The 21,246-nt window shown below is 41.8% G+C and overlaps 1 protein-coding gene across 6 annotated transcripts in view; it reads right to left on the bottom strand.

Moving 5' to 3' along the window:
• Positions 1 to 21,246, bottom strand: part of LOC111874826 (RNA/RNP complex-1-interacting phosphatase) — a 189,512-nt gene that overhangs the window by 89,174 nt on the left and 79,092 nt on the right. For all 6 annotated transcript variants that reach the window (XM_033755626.1, XM_023870661.2, XM_023870659.2 and 3 more), the window contains exon 3: positions 17,093 to 17,124. In XM_033755626.1, the coding sequence (XP_033611517.1) occupies positions 17,093 to 17,124 (32 nt within the window). The remainder of the gene's footprint in view (positions 1 to 17,092; positions 17,125 to 21,246) is intronic.

Here is a 21,246-nt window from a genome sequence, read left to right as displayed (position 1 = left end):
CACATGCAACACGAAAAAATGATTTTTTAAAAATATTTACAGGCACAATTCCATTCAATTATATTAATTTTCTGAAGAGCTTTATAACAGCTAAAAGACCAATTACAGGCAAGCACTCGGTAAAATAGAGGAACAAAAATGCGAACAGTATAACGGAGATTTCATGAAGGACATAAGACTAAAAGCTAAATGAAAACGATAATGATGATAATCATCTCATTTCACATATTTAATCTAGTGGTATACCATGACGAATGCGGGAACTGCAACAAAGCGAGAGGAGCTGGATACAAGCTGTACATGCATACACTTATACAGAAGCTTCCTCATAATCTGAAACATTGCAGCAGGAAAGCCCAGTAGATGGCGGCACGCGGTAGCGTAGTTGGTTGAGGCACTATGCTACAAGCGGATTCTATTCCAGATGAGGTAACTGGATTTTGCAGCTGATCTAATCTTTCCAGCCGCACTATGGTCCTTGGGTCGACTCAGCCTCTAACAGAAATGAGTACCATGGATCTTCCTGTGGCGTAAAGGGCAGCCGGCGCGCAAGGCTGACAAACTTACCGCCATCTGTGAGCCGATTGTCTATAAAATGTGGGACACTCGACGTCTCAGAGCCCTTTGGGCCTTCACGACCTGTTAAAAGGATAGCTTTATCATTATGACAAGATACTAGTTACCAACATAAATATTTAATGACGCTATATGTACTACAAAGGTTTTTTATTGCTAGTGGGGTGGGACTAAGTCCCATGTATTGAGGACACTTCTGGCCTATTGTACCAGCCCCAGATAGGTGAGGGTGATTGTGGAACAATTGGTGGAATGAAGATTGGTAGGGGAAACCGAAGTACTCGGAGAAAACCTGCCCCAGAGCCACTCTGTCCACCACAAATCCCACTTGGCCAGACCTGGGATCGAACCCGGGCCGCCGCGATGGGAAGCCAGCGACTAACCGCTTGAGCTATGGCGCGGCCTACTACAAAGGTTACTTAGCGTCAAATGAGACGAGGGGATGATTACGTGAGGAACCACTCATCTGAAGAAAATAGTAAAATAGAAACCAGAGAAAAATACGTTAGGTCAGCTTACACCTAAAGTTTTTTTTTTCAAACCGTTTCGTGTGTATAAGAATTGCGAATAGCTAGCGCAGAAAATAACCAATCTGCATCCCAGTTTTGTTAACCCTCTGTAAAGGCTGAATTTATTCTAATATATAAAAATCCAGTTCGTACCTCACAGGAATCACAATGTCTCGGCTACAAGGGCCAGCTGGTTAATGCTGTTTGGAGGGTAACATACACATGAGCTACGTGGGCAGAATGTACAGTTTTCGTGTGTTAAAGCAGGTCGTATATCAACCACTGGGCTTTAAAGGGTTAGTGGATTTGAGGGCATCCAACGTTTTTATATTCCATAGTAGTAATCGGAAAATGAACCAGTATCCGCATTTGACGGCTAGACCTATTCGTTATCACCTTCCAACCCCATCATTTAGCTCCCACCCCAGCAGTCCACCTGTTTTCATGAATATAAATGGGAAACAAAATAGGCAACGGCTCGTCTTATAGCCCTGGAAATTCATTTTTCGCCTAGGATCGTCAATTGCTGCTCCACAAGACTAAAAAGGCCATTGGTACAGTCTGTTATTTCTCAAACAAGTTTCTTGCATCCAGTTCAAACGTATATATCCAACAAGCAAACATTTTTGTGTCACCATCTTACAATGGTACTTCCCATAGGCAAAACACTGCCTACTTTAATTACTTCGAGATTCGATCAACACTCATTATAAGAGTCAGTGTGAAGATTATTAAGGTAAAAGGACAATTGTTACGGCGTGTGACTGTAATTTACCCGTGATTTCCTCATCTCTTCCTTAGGTACGACCCAAATTTGATTACCAACTTATTAAAACATCACCTGCTCTTTCTGCAGCACAATAAATAACGAAGAGAGTCAGTGTTTCATAATGCATAGGACTCTAAAATTGAATTAGATTTACACAAAACTTATTCTTGACAACAAAGGGGCCTCATTTGTATCGGAAACGGCTATAAATGTATCAGTTTTTGCTGAATCCTATCATGATATACGGGGAATGTTGAGTTTTTTTCTTTCTCTAAGGAGAGAACAATGTGGGCATAATGAATACAAGAGAGAAAACTGGCAATTAAAATCTGTACAGGAACTCAAATGAGCTTGTGGTATAACATGGGAGGAGGCTCATAACATAAATTTCATACTTGAAGCCCTCTTTTTTGTAATTACATGTATGGTGAGTGCAGATGAAAGGGGCCCCGTCATCTCATTCTTCTTGAGTTGACCGCAATGCAGCATTCTTTAAAAAAAAATTATTTCACTAGGTGAGTCCATACCCTGAGGTAGATCCCCCCCCCCTTTTTTGAAGAACGTTCCGACCACGTATTTCTGTTGTCCACCTGACCTCTGATCGTGCGTGACCTTAATTTTTTTATCGTAACTTCACTATAGACCTATACCCCAACACCACACTCCATACCCGCTGCATTATTTAAATTCCAGTTAAGAACATCATCACTAACCTCACCACAGGCATAATATCACAATCTGCTGCTCCCGAATTCATGGACATGAATTAGATTTCAACAAGACATGAAAATGACGCTCACTAATCATCCGTGTTCTCGGAATCTTCATGTTCGGAACTATCGAAGTATAAGATATATTTATAGAAAGTCTACGTTGATAAAAAAGTTGATTACATAGGCGAGAGTAATATCGGAACTATTTGCAAATGAAGCTTTATCCTTAAAGGTTCCGCCTTAGACTGAAAATGAGCCTGTAATTTCTTAGATAATTGCTATTCTAGGAGAATATTTATGACCCCTTATAGAATATATTAATAGTCAGTAAATGGAATGAAATTGGGTGGATGTGAGACTGTTATAAGGCTAACAACGTCTTATTACTGTCATGGTCCACAAAATCGATTGCGAAGAAGGAAAAGAGAGCAGCTGAAAGGTGGACATGCATTAAGAATGATGAGACAACTCACAAAGGAAGCGGACATGTACACTTCAGTTCAGTTTGGAGTTGCCATACATGCGCTTTGCGACTCTGCTGCATCTTTCACCGACCTTGCCATTCGTTTGCACTAGTCCGCAACATTTCTCAAGCTGATATACAATCTGGCCCCCTTCTGTGGTCTAGTGGTCAGAGTTCCTGGCTATAGAACCAAAGGTCCCGGGTTCAATTCCCAGCGCTACCAGATTTTCTTAGTCCACTCAGCCTCGTGAGGATAAATGAGGAGCTATTTCAAGATAATACCGGCTCCGGTCTAGAAAACCGAAATTAACGGCCGACTTTAACCGAAATTAAAACGCGCTCACCACACGACACCCTCTATCGGCTAAAGTTGGCCCTAACTTTGCCGACAAGCGGTGGTAGCTCGGTCAGTATAGTTCACTTGTAGACTCAAGCCACAGAGATTTTTTTTTGTTTTGATAGACAATCATCTGGTCAAGAAATTCCCCGAAAGCCTTCCATCAGTCCCTATCCTAAGCCAGATGAATCCAGTCATCACACTCACACACACACATATACAAAACCAAGGCAAGGCTGCTTCAGTTGTGCTGTGTACGTCATCTGTTTACTTATGAGCTATGAATCTCACCTTCATTTAATCTGTACCATAACCATCCCAAACTGGACTGACGCTTTATCTGGGAGTAAATAAAATAATAACGAAGAATGGGAGGTTACGTTTCACTTACATGAATCCATCTAGTCGACTACTTGAATTTGAAACTTCTTCTAACAAAATGTACCAGCGTTCTGGACTTGCGTTCGGAAAGTAACTGTTTCGAATCCTGACAGTGATTATTAGCTCTACAAGAAGAACTCTGCTCCTTGCAGTAAGTTATACTCACACATGGTAACTTTTCTCTGGACGCGCACCGAGCTTCTACGTGCAGGGTGTTTCGCGGCCCCGCATTTCCGTATATCCTGGTAGTCTCTGGCGGTTTTATTTTACTGAGCACCCCTTACGATACCATCACTGTAGGTCACCATCGTTCACAATCATCCACCACTTGGCTATGTAGCCTAAACATAGACTAAATGAAGATACAAGGAACAGCGTGTGCATGTATCGTGCAGTGCAGCTGTGAAGGAAATTCTATGAGTATTGTATTGTACTGGAGAGGGTGGGTTTCCCCATGCATTTAGACCAACTGTTGGTCCATTGTGCGTCCCCCTATGATATTCTACCAGTCTCTATTCCCTACCGGTACTGGTGCGTGCCATCTGTCCCGACTCAGGCAGCGAGTTCGGCCTCTACTGTCTCAGCGGTATCTCGATGCTTCCCCCATCTACCAGAGGCGTTAGAGACTACTGTTGGGCGGGAAATGTCCTGAATTTGGCTCAGTGGTCCTCTTGGGACATGAGGTTCTTTTACGTGCCGTAAAGCTACGACACGGGACCCACGGCTTAAAGTCCCTCCCGGAGGACTTGTTCCCTGAATTTTTCCGACACGCCGCGCTAATTGTGGTGTGATGCACCTTTTCAAACATGATGAAATTTGCAACACTGGACACACGTAGGAAATTTGCTTCCCATAAAGAGCAGTGTGTGCATGTAACGTGCAGTGCAGCTGTGAAGGAATTGTTATGAGAAACATGGCGCGCTAACTGTGGAGTGAAGCACTTTTCAGACATGAAGACATCTGCAATATGGGACACATGTAGCAAATTTTGCTTCACAGTGTTACTTATGAATGGTATATAAATCTTCCTTAATTTATAAAACTGTGCCTATTAAGGTACAACTACACCACGACCCAAAATATTGGAGGTCACAAAATGTAGAACCCCGTCAAATAAACAATATTTCAATTCAAATATTGGAGGTTACTGTCTTCATTATTTGTGGTAACAGTAAATATTACTATACGTGAGAGTAATAAACGTCTAGACATGGGCTGTAAGACAGAAGCATAAACGATTTCAAACGTTCAGAATCTGTAATCACCTAACAGAAATCACACTTCATCCTGTGTTGCCTCGGTGAAGATACTCGTAACGCTTCAGAACCAGGATTCGCGGAGCTATTTGCCGGACTGGAAATACTACGCGTCGACAGTGAAAGCAGACTGCTTTACCGTTTCTCACGGTGTTGTCGCTTGCAGATTTCTTAGACTTTTTCTTCAACCCTGAAGATGGGGGCGATACGTTCCTCCGAAACGTCGGTTAACACCACATATACACGGTGCCAAATCCCAGAAGACTGCTTTCTTCATAGTCACCGCCGTGAAAGCCTCAAATCTTACTTATTTTTTCATGAATTAAATTTTAAAAGGAGTAGCAAAAAAAGTTTCCCCTGTGCTTAACTAATTAAGCACTATGCCATGAAGACGTATGGGGGAGTGGATGTATAGATCCATATTTTCTTGACCTCGACACTAGTTGGAGGCAAGTGGTCAGCTTCACCCCCCGGCCGCTTTACCCCCGGTAACCTTTCGATAGGAAGCTGGGTGGGCCCCAGAGCCGGTCTGGAAGACGTAGAGAAGAGAAAATTCTTGACTCTACCGGGACTCGAACTCCGACTCCTCGGTCGTCCAGCACGTAGCCAGTCACTACACCGACTGCGCTATCCCGGCTCCTTTCAAAGGGATAGTATGACTTCTTTATTTGTGAAATAATTACCTGGCAGCTAAACGGTGAAAGTATAAAGTAAGATACACAGGACATGTAAAATAATAAGAAAAAGGTAAAATACACATACAATATCATGTGTGTGTAAACTATGATTATCTTACGGACTATAACTATAACTGTATATCACATGGTCATTTTGTGGGCACAAATAGTCACTAGGGTCAAATAATGCATACTAAAATACGTCAGACTGTCTTTCGTTAGTGCAGCAGTAACAGAACTTTGCGGTAGGGCCTACGGGAATAAGAGACATAATCTGCAACTTGCAGTCTTTCCTTCCTTAACAAAACATCTTCTCAATGTTGTGCAACCACGTCTCAAAAATGCCACTACATAACCCCAGATGATAGGGTGAAAGACATACAGCTGTATAACTGCTAAATTCGATGTGGATTAAACCCTAGTAGTGTTAAAGTAATTTAAATATTTTCGTCTAAATTTTTGTTTAATCACATCACAGCGTTTATAAACATGCATAACCATGCATTTAAGTTCATTTTAAATCCATCCAACAACGAGACATGTTTAAACGTTTACAAATAACAGCAGTAAAGGAGCGCGGAACATTTTCAAATAACTGCTGCGATTTTTTCATTTCTGATTTCTTCCTCTGCCTTAAATTTCAAGCTGAATTTAAGAGAAGGCAATTGGCAATAGGAACGGTGTCACTAGACGCATGACGACAGAACTCAGAATCAGTCCGAAAGAAAGTTTCTAGCAATGTTTCCAGCAGGAGCACGATCGGGCCATTCATTCAAACTCTGCGTAAGAGCTCACATTGTGTGAGTTACAGGATCATCTTATAAGCTTTAGTACATTGAGAAGAATCTGTCAACACTTACACAACCCATCACGAACTATTCACACTATGTTACTGATTAATAAAATCAGGTAAAAGTAAGGTAAAGCTATCCGTTAATGCCCATAAGGGTGCGAAACTTCGAGGTTCCCACATTTTCTAGACAATCGGTTCACAGATGGCGGTAAGGTTGTCAGCTTTACGCGCCGGCCGTCCTTTACCACAAAGATAGACTCCTGGTACTCATTTCTGTTAGAGGCTAAACCCACCTAAGTGCCATAGGTAAATTGAAAAAGCAGAAATCCAATGACCTCATCGGGGATCGAAACCCGCGACCTTCCGGCTTGTAGCACAGTGCCTCAACCAACTACACTACCGCATGCACCAGTCGTTACTTAAAAGAAACAAAACATGTAATCACCCACCCTGCCACCCACCAAGGTCGACTAAACGGAGGGCTCCGCGTCAGCAGACACACAGACTATCGGAGTTCCGGGTCACAACTCCCACACCAACAGCAAGCAGCTTTACGTAAAGGTGTCTGTACTCAAGAAGGTGGAGGCAGAAAAGAGTTCAAAGTTCATGTCTTGTAAAAATTCTCATGTCACTTAGAATCATAGTCGCTGTATTTACGGCGTGGGGCAAGGAAGGCGACACTCCACGACGTACTAAGGCACAGTATAAACTGTTACTGCATATGTCTCTCTCTCCGACCGTTTACTCGGAGTGGTTCAATCTTGTGAGTCGCTTTCTACACATTTCACAGCAGCAAGTACTGCATCTGAACGGAGGGCCAGCCAATGGTAGAAAACCCTATCTGGTATGAGGGGGGGGGGGGGGAAGTTCTGGCGATGCGTAAGATTAGCGGTGGGGCGGACTCCATAGCTCAGGCGGTTATTCACCAGTTTCCCACCACGGCGGCCCCGGTTCGAGCCCATGTCAGGCCATGTGGAATTTGTGGTGGAAAAATTGGCGCTGCCGCAGGTTTCCTCCGAGTACTTCAGTTTCCCTTGTCAATTCTCATTCCATCTACTGCTTCACATTCATCATCCGGGGCTGGTACAATAGGCTAAACAGTGGCCGACGTACCAAGTGGGCTCAGTCTCACCACACCCTAAGAAACTTACAAAAACCGCACATGACCGACCACGACTTGAAGCGATTTGAATTCGAGACAGAAGAGTGCGCCCGGCCTAAAACTGAGCTTCCCCTTAAAACTGGAGGCCACTGGAATCGACCTACACAAATGACCGGAGAGCACTGCCCGTCATCAGAAACCCAAGCTCAGCCATATTCAGTATACGCCTCCGTTAGCATAAAAGACAGCGCCCTATAACACAGGCTTTAGTTGACCAGCCTAATTATCTTTGGCGAAGAGTGCAAGTGATGAAGCTCCTCTGTACGCAATTTTCTCCAACCTCCTATTATTTCAAACCTCTTAGGTCCATTTAGGGGTCACGCGGTAGCGTAGTTGGTTGAGGCACTAATCGGAAGATGGCGGGTTCCACTCCCGATAAGGTCATTAAATTTGTCATCGACTTAATCCTTCCAGCAGCACTATGGCCATGGGGTCGACTCAGCTTCAAACAGAAATGAGTACCAGGAATCTTTCTTGGGCGTAAAGGGCGGTCGGCGCGTAGGGCTGACAACCTTATCGCCATATGTGAGCCGACTATCCAGAAAATGTGGCAGCCTCGACGTCTCACAACCCTACTAGCCTCCACGGCCGATTACAGGGTCAGCTTTGCTTTGAGGTCCATTTATTCTCCTCCGCACACCGTTCTCAAATACCCCCAGTCTACGTTCGTCCCTTAATGTCACAGACCACGTTACATACCCATACAAAACTACAGGAAAAATACAGTTTTGTATATTTTAATTGTTACGTTTAGACAGGAGACGAGAGGATAGAAGGTTCTGATATGAATGGTAGCAAGAATTACTCGCATTTAATCTGCTCTTTATTTCGTCATTAATCAAATTTGTATCTGCTAGTGTCGTCCCCAAATATCTTAACTTTGCCAGATCTTCAGAGGATCCATTTTCTATCTTTGCTATTTTTCCCCTGTATTCTGACGAGACATCAACATGTATTTGCTAAATGGATACTAAACAATTGTCTTAGCAACGTTCCTTATTTTTAAAGTTTCGAAACATTTAAATAATTAGACTCGTATATCTGTCAGCATAGTTACTAGGCTGGTGGCCAGATGATTGAGGAATTGCAGTTCGATTCTCGGCAAAGGCATAACACTTTCTCTTCTCCATGGTACCCAGAACGACGCCGGAGCCCACCAAAGGATACCAGGGGTGTCGTGAAATAAGACCTCGAAGGGTACTCTTGCGACGTCACTGTATTACTCAACGACGTAACTACAATTCAACGTAACTATAACACAAATATTGAATAAGTCGTTTCACAGTCGGTCATTTCTCACTAGAATGACAAAAAGTCAAAGTCACATTGCGACTGACAGTCAGTCAGTCAGTCAGCCAGTAAGTCTTGGTGTCGAGCCCCATTTTTTGCTGTTTGACAGTTACGGTCTTGTTTTCGTGGGGCGCCCTCTCTGACGAGAGGACGGGTCTGTCTTTTGTATATGCTGCTGGCCCTTACCAGCGCAGTCTTTCTCGGGTCCGAGTCCCTTGGAACTCGCGACCATATTTTACTGTCTAAAATTTGAGACTTCCCTTTTCGTCGCCTCCTACGACTCGGAGGGTCACGGTGGAGGTATTCGACCCGGCCTCCACACGGGTCTCATGAAAAAGAAATTCATATGCAGTGTTCTTAAACACGAGACGTTCCCTGGCAACGAACGTTTTCAACAGTGCGTTCCCAAGCAACGAACCTTCAGTCAACAAGGTTATCCAGTTTCCGGGGTAACATGCACAGCCAGCTCTGCTTGCCACTTGATCACGCTGGTGTCTTACTTGGCTTATTCATCGATACTGAAGACGGAGGCTACATGTTCCTCCGAAACATCGGTTTACTTTCTACAGGCTACATGGCGTTACATCCAAAAGGCTGTAGTAAAGTAAGGAAAGTAAAATGTGATATGCTAGGGTGATACGAATCTACGCAAGCCGTGTGGGTTTCCACGTAACAGATCAGTTACTGATCAGATCTTTTGCATTTGTCAAATACTGGAGAAAAAATGGGGGTAAAATGAGACAGTACATCAGCCATTCGTAAACTTCAAGAAAGCCTATGATTCAATCAGAAGCAGGGCCAGCTGTCCTTCCATTTCGCTGCACGAGAACTGTTCCTGAGCAGCTGCAATTGTCCTCTCATCCTCCGTTTTCATTGAATCTACAATGTTTTTCACTGCCTGAAAAAGATCGCAATAGTAAATTGTAGCATCAATTCACGTTCCCCACCTTGTGATGACGGGTTCCGGGGGCAGTGGACCACCAGGAGCCATAGACTTAAACTGCATTTTATGAGCTGGAGCCTTGACGAAAACCTCCTTCGTCCACGACACGAGAGCATCCACTTGAGGAAATCTTGATCTCACTTCCTCCGTCACTCTATGCAGTGCATGAGCTAGGCAAGTAACGTGTACCAATTTCGTATAAAACGACTTTATTGACTTTACCTGCTTTTGAAATATATGGGACGGTGTACCCTCTGGCCACAGTAGAAACATCGACTTGTCGAAGAGTTTACAAATTGTAGAATGATTAATGGATTATAGCACCTCACTCGTGAGCACAAACACTTCACCCGGTCCATCAGTTTCCAAGGTTTCAATGATGACGTTTGCCATGTAGCGAGCCTCCGTATCGCAGGTCTCATCAATTACTTATTTACTTACTTACTCACTCACTCACTCATGGAGCTGAGTCTTTCTGCAGTAGCTGCCAATTCTGCAGCTACTCAAGAATTTCCCAGCATTTTATGGAACCCGAAGGTTTATTACCGTGTTCACAAGAGCCCTCCACTTGTCCCTATCCTGAGCCAGATCTATCCAATCCATCCCATCCCATCCTATCTCTCTAAGATCCATTTTAATATTGTCCGCACACCTAGAAACGAAAATCTTCTTCCCATGCACTTTATTCCTAATCATTTCCAGGATACCGTTGTACTTGGATACTTGGAAAGGTAGATTTTCCTTTGGGTGGATTCATCCGGGATAGAACGACCACAATACACTTCCAGAAATTTTTTTCATTTTTCAGAGCCCAAAACGGAATATTTGCGGACACCAGAGCATCACACAGATCTGTGAAAAAATCCTATGACTTATTTCCGCCTTCGGATGAACACTGTTGCAGTAACATTTGCACATATTTCGTTTTGTTCGAAATTTGCACTGCTCGAATATGCTTGTTGCGGCCGATATGTTGTACCGTGAGACATTTTTCTGCCACTAATTTTGTGTTACACACCTTACAGTAAAAAATGTTACCGTCAGTTGAAAATATATCATCTCCAAACTCAGCTACAATCTGCTTTAAATGACACGATTTAGATGGCTTTGCTTTAGGCACCGCGATAAAATGAATCATTCTAGTGCAACACAGAACTGAACTTCCCACACTGAGAACCTTTCGTCAACTGTATCCTTGTCTGTACGGCCAAGGGTGAGAAACTGAAGACAGACGGAGTTTTGGGCAACAATATATCATAAAAAGCGAGGGATTCCGACTAGAAATATTTGTAACTAAGCAAATTCCTCTGCATAGATCTTGGAAAGGGCTGCAGTGTGAGTGACCGCTGTCGTACCCTGCTACCAGCTTAAAGTATTTTATGATATGAACTGTCAGCACTTTCTGCAAAACGAAAGGAAAGGACGGGACATTATTACAACTTATTATTGCATACTGTGTTTTAGGAGGTACTTGGGGTGCAGCTGCAGGTTTAATTTGTACAGGCAGGAGAAAGAGAAAGAACACTTTACTTACATATTACTCAGATTTCTGAAAACATATGAAAAATTCCCTAAAATGACAAAAAATACGCTTAAAAGTCGGAAAATTTACCTCCAAACCGAAAAAATGACACAAAAACTTAAAACTGACGAAAAATGACATAGAAATCTCCGGGATTTATATATTTACGGGCAACGAATTGGATATAAGAAAAACAGATGACAAGTCATAAAAATCCGGGGCCTGCTTATAATAAATATGCGCTTAATTATTTCAGTACAGCTTCTTTAAAACCGGTGTAAAGAACGGCCACTTTGGAGGGAAGAGACGGCGGGACAATTACTGAGGCCGACCACAGTGCACTGTAGAAACTGAAAACATTGCACGATTTTCAGAGAATTCTAACCGTTGCTGTTGGCGCCCTGACGCTTAATGTGTCTCTAAACAAACGGTAGTACGGTCAAGGTCGACCAGTTCTACCCACCCTTCCTCGCCTTATCTTCGTTGGACTGTGTCATAGAACTAGCAAGTCTATTTACTATTTTGTGAGATACGAGGTACTAAAGGTGGCGACTGCTAGAATGTGTCGCCGTGTAGTTTGGTAGACAGGTACCAGTGTTTCGGAGGAACAATTCAAAACAACTACACATTCCACAGAGGCTTTGGTACCTATTTACCAAACTACGCGGCATTATATCCCAGAAAAGTGATCTTCAATTCCATTAATTCGCTGTAGTTTAAGTAAAACAAGCGCGAAGACGGACACTTTCGTTAGTGGAAATGCTACTTCAATTTTTTATGGGTGTGACGTCATATTAGGCCACAATGGAACATTTTCGTGTGCAAAATATGGAGCCCCGTACAAGTAGGCAGGCAAGCTTGTGCCATTGCGTTGCGGGTTAACCTCACGATCAGGCACTATTCCAGTTCCCGTAATGAGTGAAGAAACGTAACATGACCATTGCGTAAGAATATAAATACCCAGAGCTGTACAGCATATCTTTTTTACAATAAGGAGTTTTGCTATATGCATCTATATAATCCAGCGACCAACAGTAACAAAGGGGATGGGTCACTCTGTCTCATACAGCTCATAAGAGCGTGAATAGAAGCAGTCACTTTCAATGGCATACTTTGGGGCCGTCAACACAAGTGATTGTGAATATACAGTAAAAATGTTTTATTTTCATCCCAAAATATGTTTCGATGTACAAACATCATCATCAGGTGGTTCTTATGAACACATATGTCGTTAATGAATTATCAAAATGGATCCATTTTTACGTCTATCAATAATACAGGTTGATTCTAAATACTGTTGGGGTTTCCGTGGTCTATAATTTTCAAACCGGAAATAACTAAATAAAAATACCTACGGAATATGAAAATGTAACTCAAAAAGTTTCATTATTTACAGAATTAATACTGCAGAATACTAAGCAACTTTCGAGGCACGTAAGATATCCAAGCGGTGTTCAGTTTCCCTCAAAGTATTCTTCTTCATTTACGGTGTACCTGTTTCGACCACACCAAAAATTCTGGGCTACAGTTCATCGAGGGAGGTTACAGGGGTCTTGTAAACACTCAAGCGTAGTAGTATCAGGTGAACACGGAGGCCACGGAATTGGTCCTTCCTGCCAATCTTCATTCCACCAATTGCTCCACAATCACCCTCACCTATCATCTGGGGCTGGTAGAATAGGCCAGAAGTGGCCGCAGTACCCCACTAACAATAAAAAAATAGGTACCATAGATTGGCTTCGTGGTTTTTGATGTTGTTTTATGTTTTTAACACGCGGAAACCTGGAAAATAAACACGAATGCATATGTATTTTAAATATCATAACTATGTGATTATGTTTTGTGGTACTTATGTTCTTTTTGATGTGTGAAGGTGATTGGTCGACATGCGGAGTTCGTGATTCTGCAGGTGAATATATTTTTTGTCTTGTAAAGACAATCTAAAATTTTGAGTACGGAGGTCTTATTAACTTGGATCTTCATGCCTATGTAATTGTGGATTGATGGGTTTAACTTTGTATCTTACTTAGGTATTAAATACAATGGTGTGTACGTAGGAAGCTATTCTGTGTGGGTTTCTCAGCTGCCGGGTCGCTGTAACTTAGATATTTTTATATCTGACTGTATTGTTCACATTTTCTTGCTTTTGTATATATAAATACTTAGGGTTTTGTGATGTGTGTGGCTGAGTATCGGGAGATGACTCAAATACGTGAGCGGATTATGAGTCGGTGTTGTAGATACTATGTGGGTATGTTGTGTAAGTTTTGGTCACGTGATGGGATGATAAGGAAGTGGATATGTTGGTGGAGATGGGGTTGATGGGAGAAGGGGTTGTATTTTTTTTCTTCGGTTTGTGGAATTATTTATTATATTGCATCAATGTGTTTATGACTAAATCAAATATGGGATCACGTGTGTCTGCAAATGTATCATTCGCTGTTTTTGAGGGGCAAGCTGCCGACAAAAACACCTTGATACATTTACGAAAATGACGACACCCCGGGTGAGGTGATATAATATGCAACAGAAACTTTAAAGAATTTAACTCGTTTTACTTAAAAATAAGTTCTAGTAAAATATCTGTAACATAAAAACACCTGAAGATGGCCGCTTGGGGCCGAAACATGTAGTGTTGAAATGTAAAATGTAAAAGTGTTGCAATTTTGACGGAAGATAAACAAAGAACACAAATGTGAACAATTGCAACGGGATGCTGAAATGCAGAATCATGGAAGATCTCATTTCGATTTTTTTTTGTTGTAAATTTAGTTAAGTATTAAAGAAACTTATAACACATACATATTATGTTTCTGGACATTATCAATCTTCCTGCTTTTATCTAAAACACGGTCCTTTTATATTTTCAAAACACGCTTCGGAGACTTGATTCTGTCTCCGTCTTCAGGTAAAAGGGGTTAGCTCTATCAATTGGGCCCAACTGAGTAGGTTTTACCTGAAGATGGAGAGAGAATTCAGTCTCCGAAACGTTGTGTTTTGAAATATAAACAGGACTATTGATAATATCCAGACACATAATATTTGCATTAATGTACCATCGTCATAAACTTTAGATCAAATTTATAACATATTTTTTAGTATACAATTTAGTAACCAGTTAAATGACTTTTGGTCCATCTTGTATAATAAATCTAAGTTGTGATGGTTCGAGAAATCCGTCCAAATTCCCGGGTGGTCCATGGATGGAATGTTGAAAACGCATGTCAACACTGTTTGGATAAGATCTCTTCTTTCCATCTGTCACACGAGAGAAAGCTACTGCAGCCGATTCCATTTACAAACAAGATCAATGTTAACAATGAAGGCCATGTGCTAATTATGGCCACGTGAGGATACACCAGCCCTCGTGTTAAGTAGGTGTCTTCGTTTCAAATAAGAACACACTTTGATTAAATCTTAATGGAAGTGTTTAAGCACTGGTCAACCATTAAATACAGCCACTCGCATTCATGCGGGAAATATATCACTTAAAAGTCCTCAGAACGACCCGAATAATTTACATTTCCTGGTCAAAACTGAGCTCGATGCGTTATCCCAGCTATATCTACCTTCTGCAGAAGTGAGATGTGTAATTAAGATGTTTATATCAGTTCAACTATGTTGATTTCTATTCTACTTTGACTTAATGTTGCACAGCCTGACAGGAAATTACGCAAGAGAAGAGAACATTTCTGTAGTACTACGCTTTATTGCATTTGTTTGTAGCCTCTGTGGTCTAGTGGTCAGAGTTCCTGGCTACAGTTCCAGAGGTCCTGGGTTCGAATCCCGGGGCTACCAGATTTTCTTAGAAGTAGTGGATCTTGAACGGGGTCCACTCAGTCTTGTGAGGATAGCTGAGGAGCTATTTCAAGGAAATAGCGGCTCTGGTTTAGGAAACAGAAATTAACGGCCGTGGGAATTCGTTGCGCTGATCACGCGACACACTCTATTCGCTAAAGTTGGCACTAACTTCGCCAACAAGCGGCGGTCGCTCGGTCTGTATAGTTCGCTTGCCGGCTAAAGGCACGGAGTTTTTGTTTCTTTTTGGAGCTTATTCGACGATATCAGTAATTTCCCAGATCATACAGATGTTACTGTGAATCATGAATTGGAAAGGATGTGAAAGAAAGCGGTCATGGCCTGACTTGAGTTAATCCCCGTAATTTCCTGGAAGGGTTGTAGAAAACCACGAAAGAAGGTTCTAAATAACGAATACAAATTGTTCGAATTCCTAAATACGCTTAAATTAATGGGCATTCAGGCCTCGAAATTTCTGACAGGTGACATTAAATTCTCGGTCTGATAATTCGAATGTACCAATATTTGATACTGTCAATTTTTTATATTTTAGTAGAAATAAGATTTTTCATTTAAACCAAGGAACATTTCCAAATTCTTTATCATAAAGCAATAAATGGTCAATTAAATTCCAAGTAACCCCGTGGAACAGAGGCCTTCTTGATAGATTAATAGTCGCTCAGTTGAACAACACTACTTCGTGGTCCGTAATCCGCAGGCGAACTATACGACAGAGCGATCGCCGCTTGTTGCCGAAGTTAGTGCCAACTTTAGCGGATAGAAGGTGTCATGTGGTCAGGGCAAAGGATCCCCACGGCGGTTAATCTCGGTTTTCTAAACCGGATCAGTTGAATAATAATCCCGTCATCTTTATGAAACCTTACGGTTCATTGCTGCGTTCCAAAGAGCCCACCACTGGAAGACACACTTCAGCCACACGAATCATGTCCAAACCCCCAATCCTATTTCTTTAACATCCAATTCAATATAGGTAGTCTCATCTGCGCCTAGGTCTTCCAAATGGTATAATCCCTTCAGGTTTCACGATTAAAAATTTGGAAGCTTTTCTCATCTCCTCCATGCTCGTTCCATGTCCTACTGGTCTTGTGATCCTTGTTCTGATCAACATAATAATATATGACGCAAAGTAGTGTAACGTGGATGGACAGAGCGTTGCCAGGTAACTGACCGTTGGAACACCTCGCGACCGAATACAAGCAAGGCAACAATAGGGAGCACGGCGTTTTCTATGCGGTACACGTCGTGACCGCTGTAATGCAACGTTGCTGTAAACACTTCTCTACAACAATATAGGCTGTTTTCTTTGCGTGGTCGGTGCGGAGGCTATACAACGAGATTCCAGGAATAACCAAGGAGTGTTTCAGAGTATTTCAGACGGCTTAAGTGTTTGAGTGTTTAGGTGACAGTGAGAGAGTTCACGGTGGAAGATATCCACGTGAAGTTCGTCGTGTGAAGACTCGAATTATGTGTAATACTTGGAGTGATTTGAAGCGCTAGTTTCTGTGTTGAGATCCATTACCAAGAGAGGACTAGTGCGTGTAACAGTGAATTACGAAGTGTGTGTAAGTCAGCGATAGTGCTACAATTTGAGTGTAATTGGAAGACTGTGTAAGCAAGCTGCTAAAGCTGCTAATAAATCCAATCATCCGAACTAGAACCCGTCATTCTCGTCACACGTACCACCATACACGTGACAGTATTATATACGTTACGACTAGCATAGGAACTGTAAGCTGCAGAACCAGACAATTATTATTCAAACAGAAAGAGCAATTTAACGTTCGTGCTTTAGATTTTTCCTAACTGGGCGATTATCAGCTTCTCAAGTAGGACTCTGTTCCATGCAGTTAGTGTTCATAGTATTACCGAAAAAATTACTCACCGTTCGCTATCATGAAGACTCTTACACAGGGTCTAGAATGAGAAAAGACACGTAATAGTAATTTCACACTTAATCTACAACTGTAACATACATTTTTAAAACAATATTACGACTGTCAATATGTACAGCCGAACTGACAATAGCAATTAAAGCCTAGAAGTATGGAAATTTGATTCATGCTGCTATGTCTCACGTTAAAAATCTTTGTGGCAATCATGTAGATTGATAATCAATATTTAAACTCACTCACTCATGTAGCTGAGCCCTTCTTGAGAAGCCACCAATTGTTCAGCTACTCAAGAATTTCCTATCATTTTATGGAACCCGAAGGTTAACTGCCGTGTTCACAAGAGCTCTCCACTGGTCCCAATCCTGAACCAGATCAACCCAATCCATACCACCCCATCCTATCTTTCTAACATCAACTTTAATATTGTCCATCCACCTACATCTTGGTTTTCCTAGTGGTCTCTTTCCTTCTGGCTTTCCCACCAATATCCTATCTGCATTCCTCTTCTCCCCATTCGTGCTACATGCCCTGCCCATCTCATAATCCTTGACTTATTCATTCTGATTATACTTGGAGAAGAGTACAAGTTATGATGCTTGTCTCAAGCTAGGAACATTTAAATATTTTACACGCTACGTAACTAACAAAACTAGAATGTTCAATAGTTCCGCACTTTCTTCTTTCCTGGCTGCATAATCAGTATCATTGTCCACTATCTGGCAATGCAAACACACAAAACCAAGTCTAACTTCATGCATTAAAGAGAAATAGCATATTTCAANCAAAATTTCGAAGGATCCCCCCCCCAACGAAAATCTGAACTGGCACTAGCACTCGAGCCCAAGTATAGGGGCCGAATGGGTCACGTGTATATTTTAGAGGTCCCGAAGGAACGATGCTCATTCTTCAGAATTCCCTCTAACAGGCCGTGAAAGCCCACAGGGTTTTGAGACGTCGAGGCTGCCACATTTTCTCTAGGTAATCAGTTCACAGATGGTGGCGAGGTTGTCAGTCTTATGCGCCAGCCGCCCTTTACACCACAAGAAGATTCCTGGTACCCATTTCTGTCAGAGGCCGAGCGGACCCCGCTACCGCGTGCCCCGTCAGAAAACTATTAAAGAGCTCGATCTATTGAATTTTTATTAAATTACACAAATATCATAGATAATAACGGGTCAATTCTCAGTGTCATTGGAGAAACCATCATCGGCAAAACGAACATGGCGGCCGTACCATCTTGAAGGGTGGAACAACACTAGCACCATTAACGGCAAGTCTTGATGTTCTGTATGGCGATATATCTTTGCGGAATATTACATTTTTATTGGGGCACGCGGTATAGCAGTTGGTTGAGACACTATGCTACAAGCCGGAAGTTCGAGGGTTCGATTTCCGATGAGTTCACTGAATTTTTCAAGTGACCTAATCCTTCCAGCCTATGACCCTGGGTCCGCTCAGCCTCTAACAGAAATGAGTATTAGGAATCTTCCTGGGGGTAAAAGGCGGCCGGCGCTTAAGGCTAACTACCTCACGCGACCTGTGAGTAGACTGTCTAGAAGATGTGGGATCCTCGACGTCTCACAGCCCTATGGGCCTCCATAACCTTCTACAGGGATAGCTTTACTTTTTTTTTACATTTTTATTAACGATTCAAGAAACGATGAAATTAAAAGAATAGCGAGCACGAGAAATATTTTGGTATGCAGCCATAAACTGATGAACCGACATAACTTTACACGTGACAGGCGTACCGTGACGCTTTTTAATCACTGTTTCGTTGGAGGGGGGGTTATTTCAAGACGTCAGTAGCTAAGCTATACAGTATCCCATGGTAAGATGAATGAAAAACTCCAGAGGATTTGGAAAAAAGCGACGGTAGCATACTCGAGGTATAATCCCGGAATTTGCTTCGAAGCGAGAACCCCTTCGATTCGAGTCTAGAGCGTTGCTGCTATGCCATCCTGCTCTGTGTTCTAATCGCATCTAATTCTAGTACGAGCTGCAATGTATACCACCCTTAGCATTTTAACCACTTTTTAACGGTGTCATGGGATACGGACTAACCATAAAATATCATGGAAATAGCCGGATACTTGAGAATAAAAGTCGCAGACACTATAGAACACTCAAGCTTCAAATTAATGGATCGAAACTTTTAATTGTATCCAAGAATGTTCTGTCAGTCGTAGAATGACTCGGGTAGCCTGCAGGACCACAGTGAATAGTGTATAATAGTAAGTAACTGTGGGTGGCCTTTATATATGTAAAACGCATCAAAATGGGGCCCACGTATTCTTAAATGAATATATATCGTGAGACACATACATCTAAAACACTGCGCAGAAATTTAAAGACAGACAGATACAGGATTGGCCCTAGCTAAGATATTTATTAACTAACGGATTTATTGTCGACTCGACAGCTTGGATTATTCATGACTGTGAACATATTAAATACATAAATAGGTAAAGTTGTCCCTGCGTTTAATTAAATAAGAACCACGCCATGAAGACTTATGAGGTAGTCGAGGAATAGCACCACAATTCTTGACCTCAGCACTAGATGGTGGTGAGTGGTCAGCCTTATGCCCCGACCGCATTACCCCCTGTATCCACTGGATATGAGGCTCAATTTCAACTCTGCCTACGTCTCAGTACCAGTACTTCCTCTATACCAACTGTAATGGTTACAATGATATGACTCCATCTTATCAAATTATGACATTTCCTCCTCATCACTTGAAACAGTAACACTGCACCCACCAGATCTGGTCTCCTTCTGATGAACAATACAACTCGATCCGGTGAGGTTGGCATCAGCGAGAGGCGGCTTTATGTTGCACGTCGTACCACGCAACTTCCCGCATTCAAAAGGTTTCATACAATGAGATTTCGTTTTGATTTAATACCAGACTGTAGGCTGAAAACGTGGATTCGATCGGAGTGAAATTAGGGGACAGATTATCCTTCGAAGTGGATACAAGTAGCAAGTTCATACTAGTGATATACTCTCCAAATGCATTCTTTGCTATTTTATATACTTCATTGACCTTGTTAATTTGTTGCAGTTACAAATCTCCTTTTGTAAGACCAACACAATTCATTACACAGAGCGAAAATTTATTTATCTTCGGATTTCTTTAAATATTCATCACATTGAAAAATGGTTGAAATAATGCTGTACGTCTTAATGAGATGTATACTTTACATTGTGACGAAATAATCCACTGCTAGGTAACGGATTGTTAAAACACGTTTCACGGCAACGAACACGCTTGGAGGAATCAAAGCGTAGCCCCGAGATTGAGACAAGTTTCGTGGCAGGGAAGAACAGAGGAACTGTAAAATATGGTGACTTTTATGAGGGCCACGTGGCAGTTATAAAAGGCAGTGGATTCGTGAATTCGTCAGAGGGAGGGAGAGAGAGAGAGAGAATAACAGACGTCGTTCAAGGCAGTCAGAAAGTCTTACGTAAGGCCGTTCAATATTTAAAGTGTTAACCAGATAAGAATCGTTATCAAGCAACGGCTAGCAAACAGACGTTGAAGACTTTATGTGTTATAGCAATAACTTTAATTGTTTCTTGCATCCTGTTGTGTATTTAATCAATATTAGAGTCAATTTTACCAACCACACAACATACTTTTATTATTATTACACTGCATGTTTCGACCTCAAGAGGTCATCCTCAGGTGTACGAACACAGCTGTATAATTACACGCAATCACATTCGTCTTCTCACTTATTCGATCCTGTATCTTATTCAGGCCCACGCTCAATAATATATCAAGTTCCTCTCACAAAACAAAAGTTAAAATATTATTCTAATGTCAAAAGTTAAAATTTTAAAATTTTTGTGAGAGGAACTTGCTATATTATTGAGCGTCGGCCTGAATAAGATACAGGATCGAATAAGTGAGAAGACGAATGTGATTGCGTGTAATTACACAGCTGTGTTCGTACACCTGAGGATGACCTCTTGAGGTCGAAACATGTAGTGTGATAGTAGTAAAGGTATGTTGTGTGGTCGGTAAAATTGACTCTAATATTGTTATAGCAATTTTCAGAGTGTTTGTAATTAACTGTAGTTACGAATTGTGAGTGTCCAATAAATATATTACTCTAATTCAGAACCCATTATTATT

The sequence above is a fragment of the Cryptotermes secundus genome, unplaced genomic scaffold (assembly GCF_002891405.2).
Source record: "Cryptotermes secundus unplaced genomic scaffold, Csec_1.0 scaffold27, whole genome shotgun sequence".
NCBI lineage: Eukaryota > Metazoa > Arthropoda > Insecta > Blattodea > Kalotermitidae > Cryptotermes > Cryptotermes secundus.
Note: the sequence above shows the minus strand (reverse complement) of the source record. Positions and strands in the feature narration are given on the sequence as shown.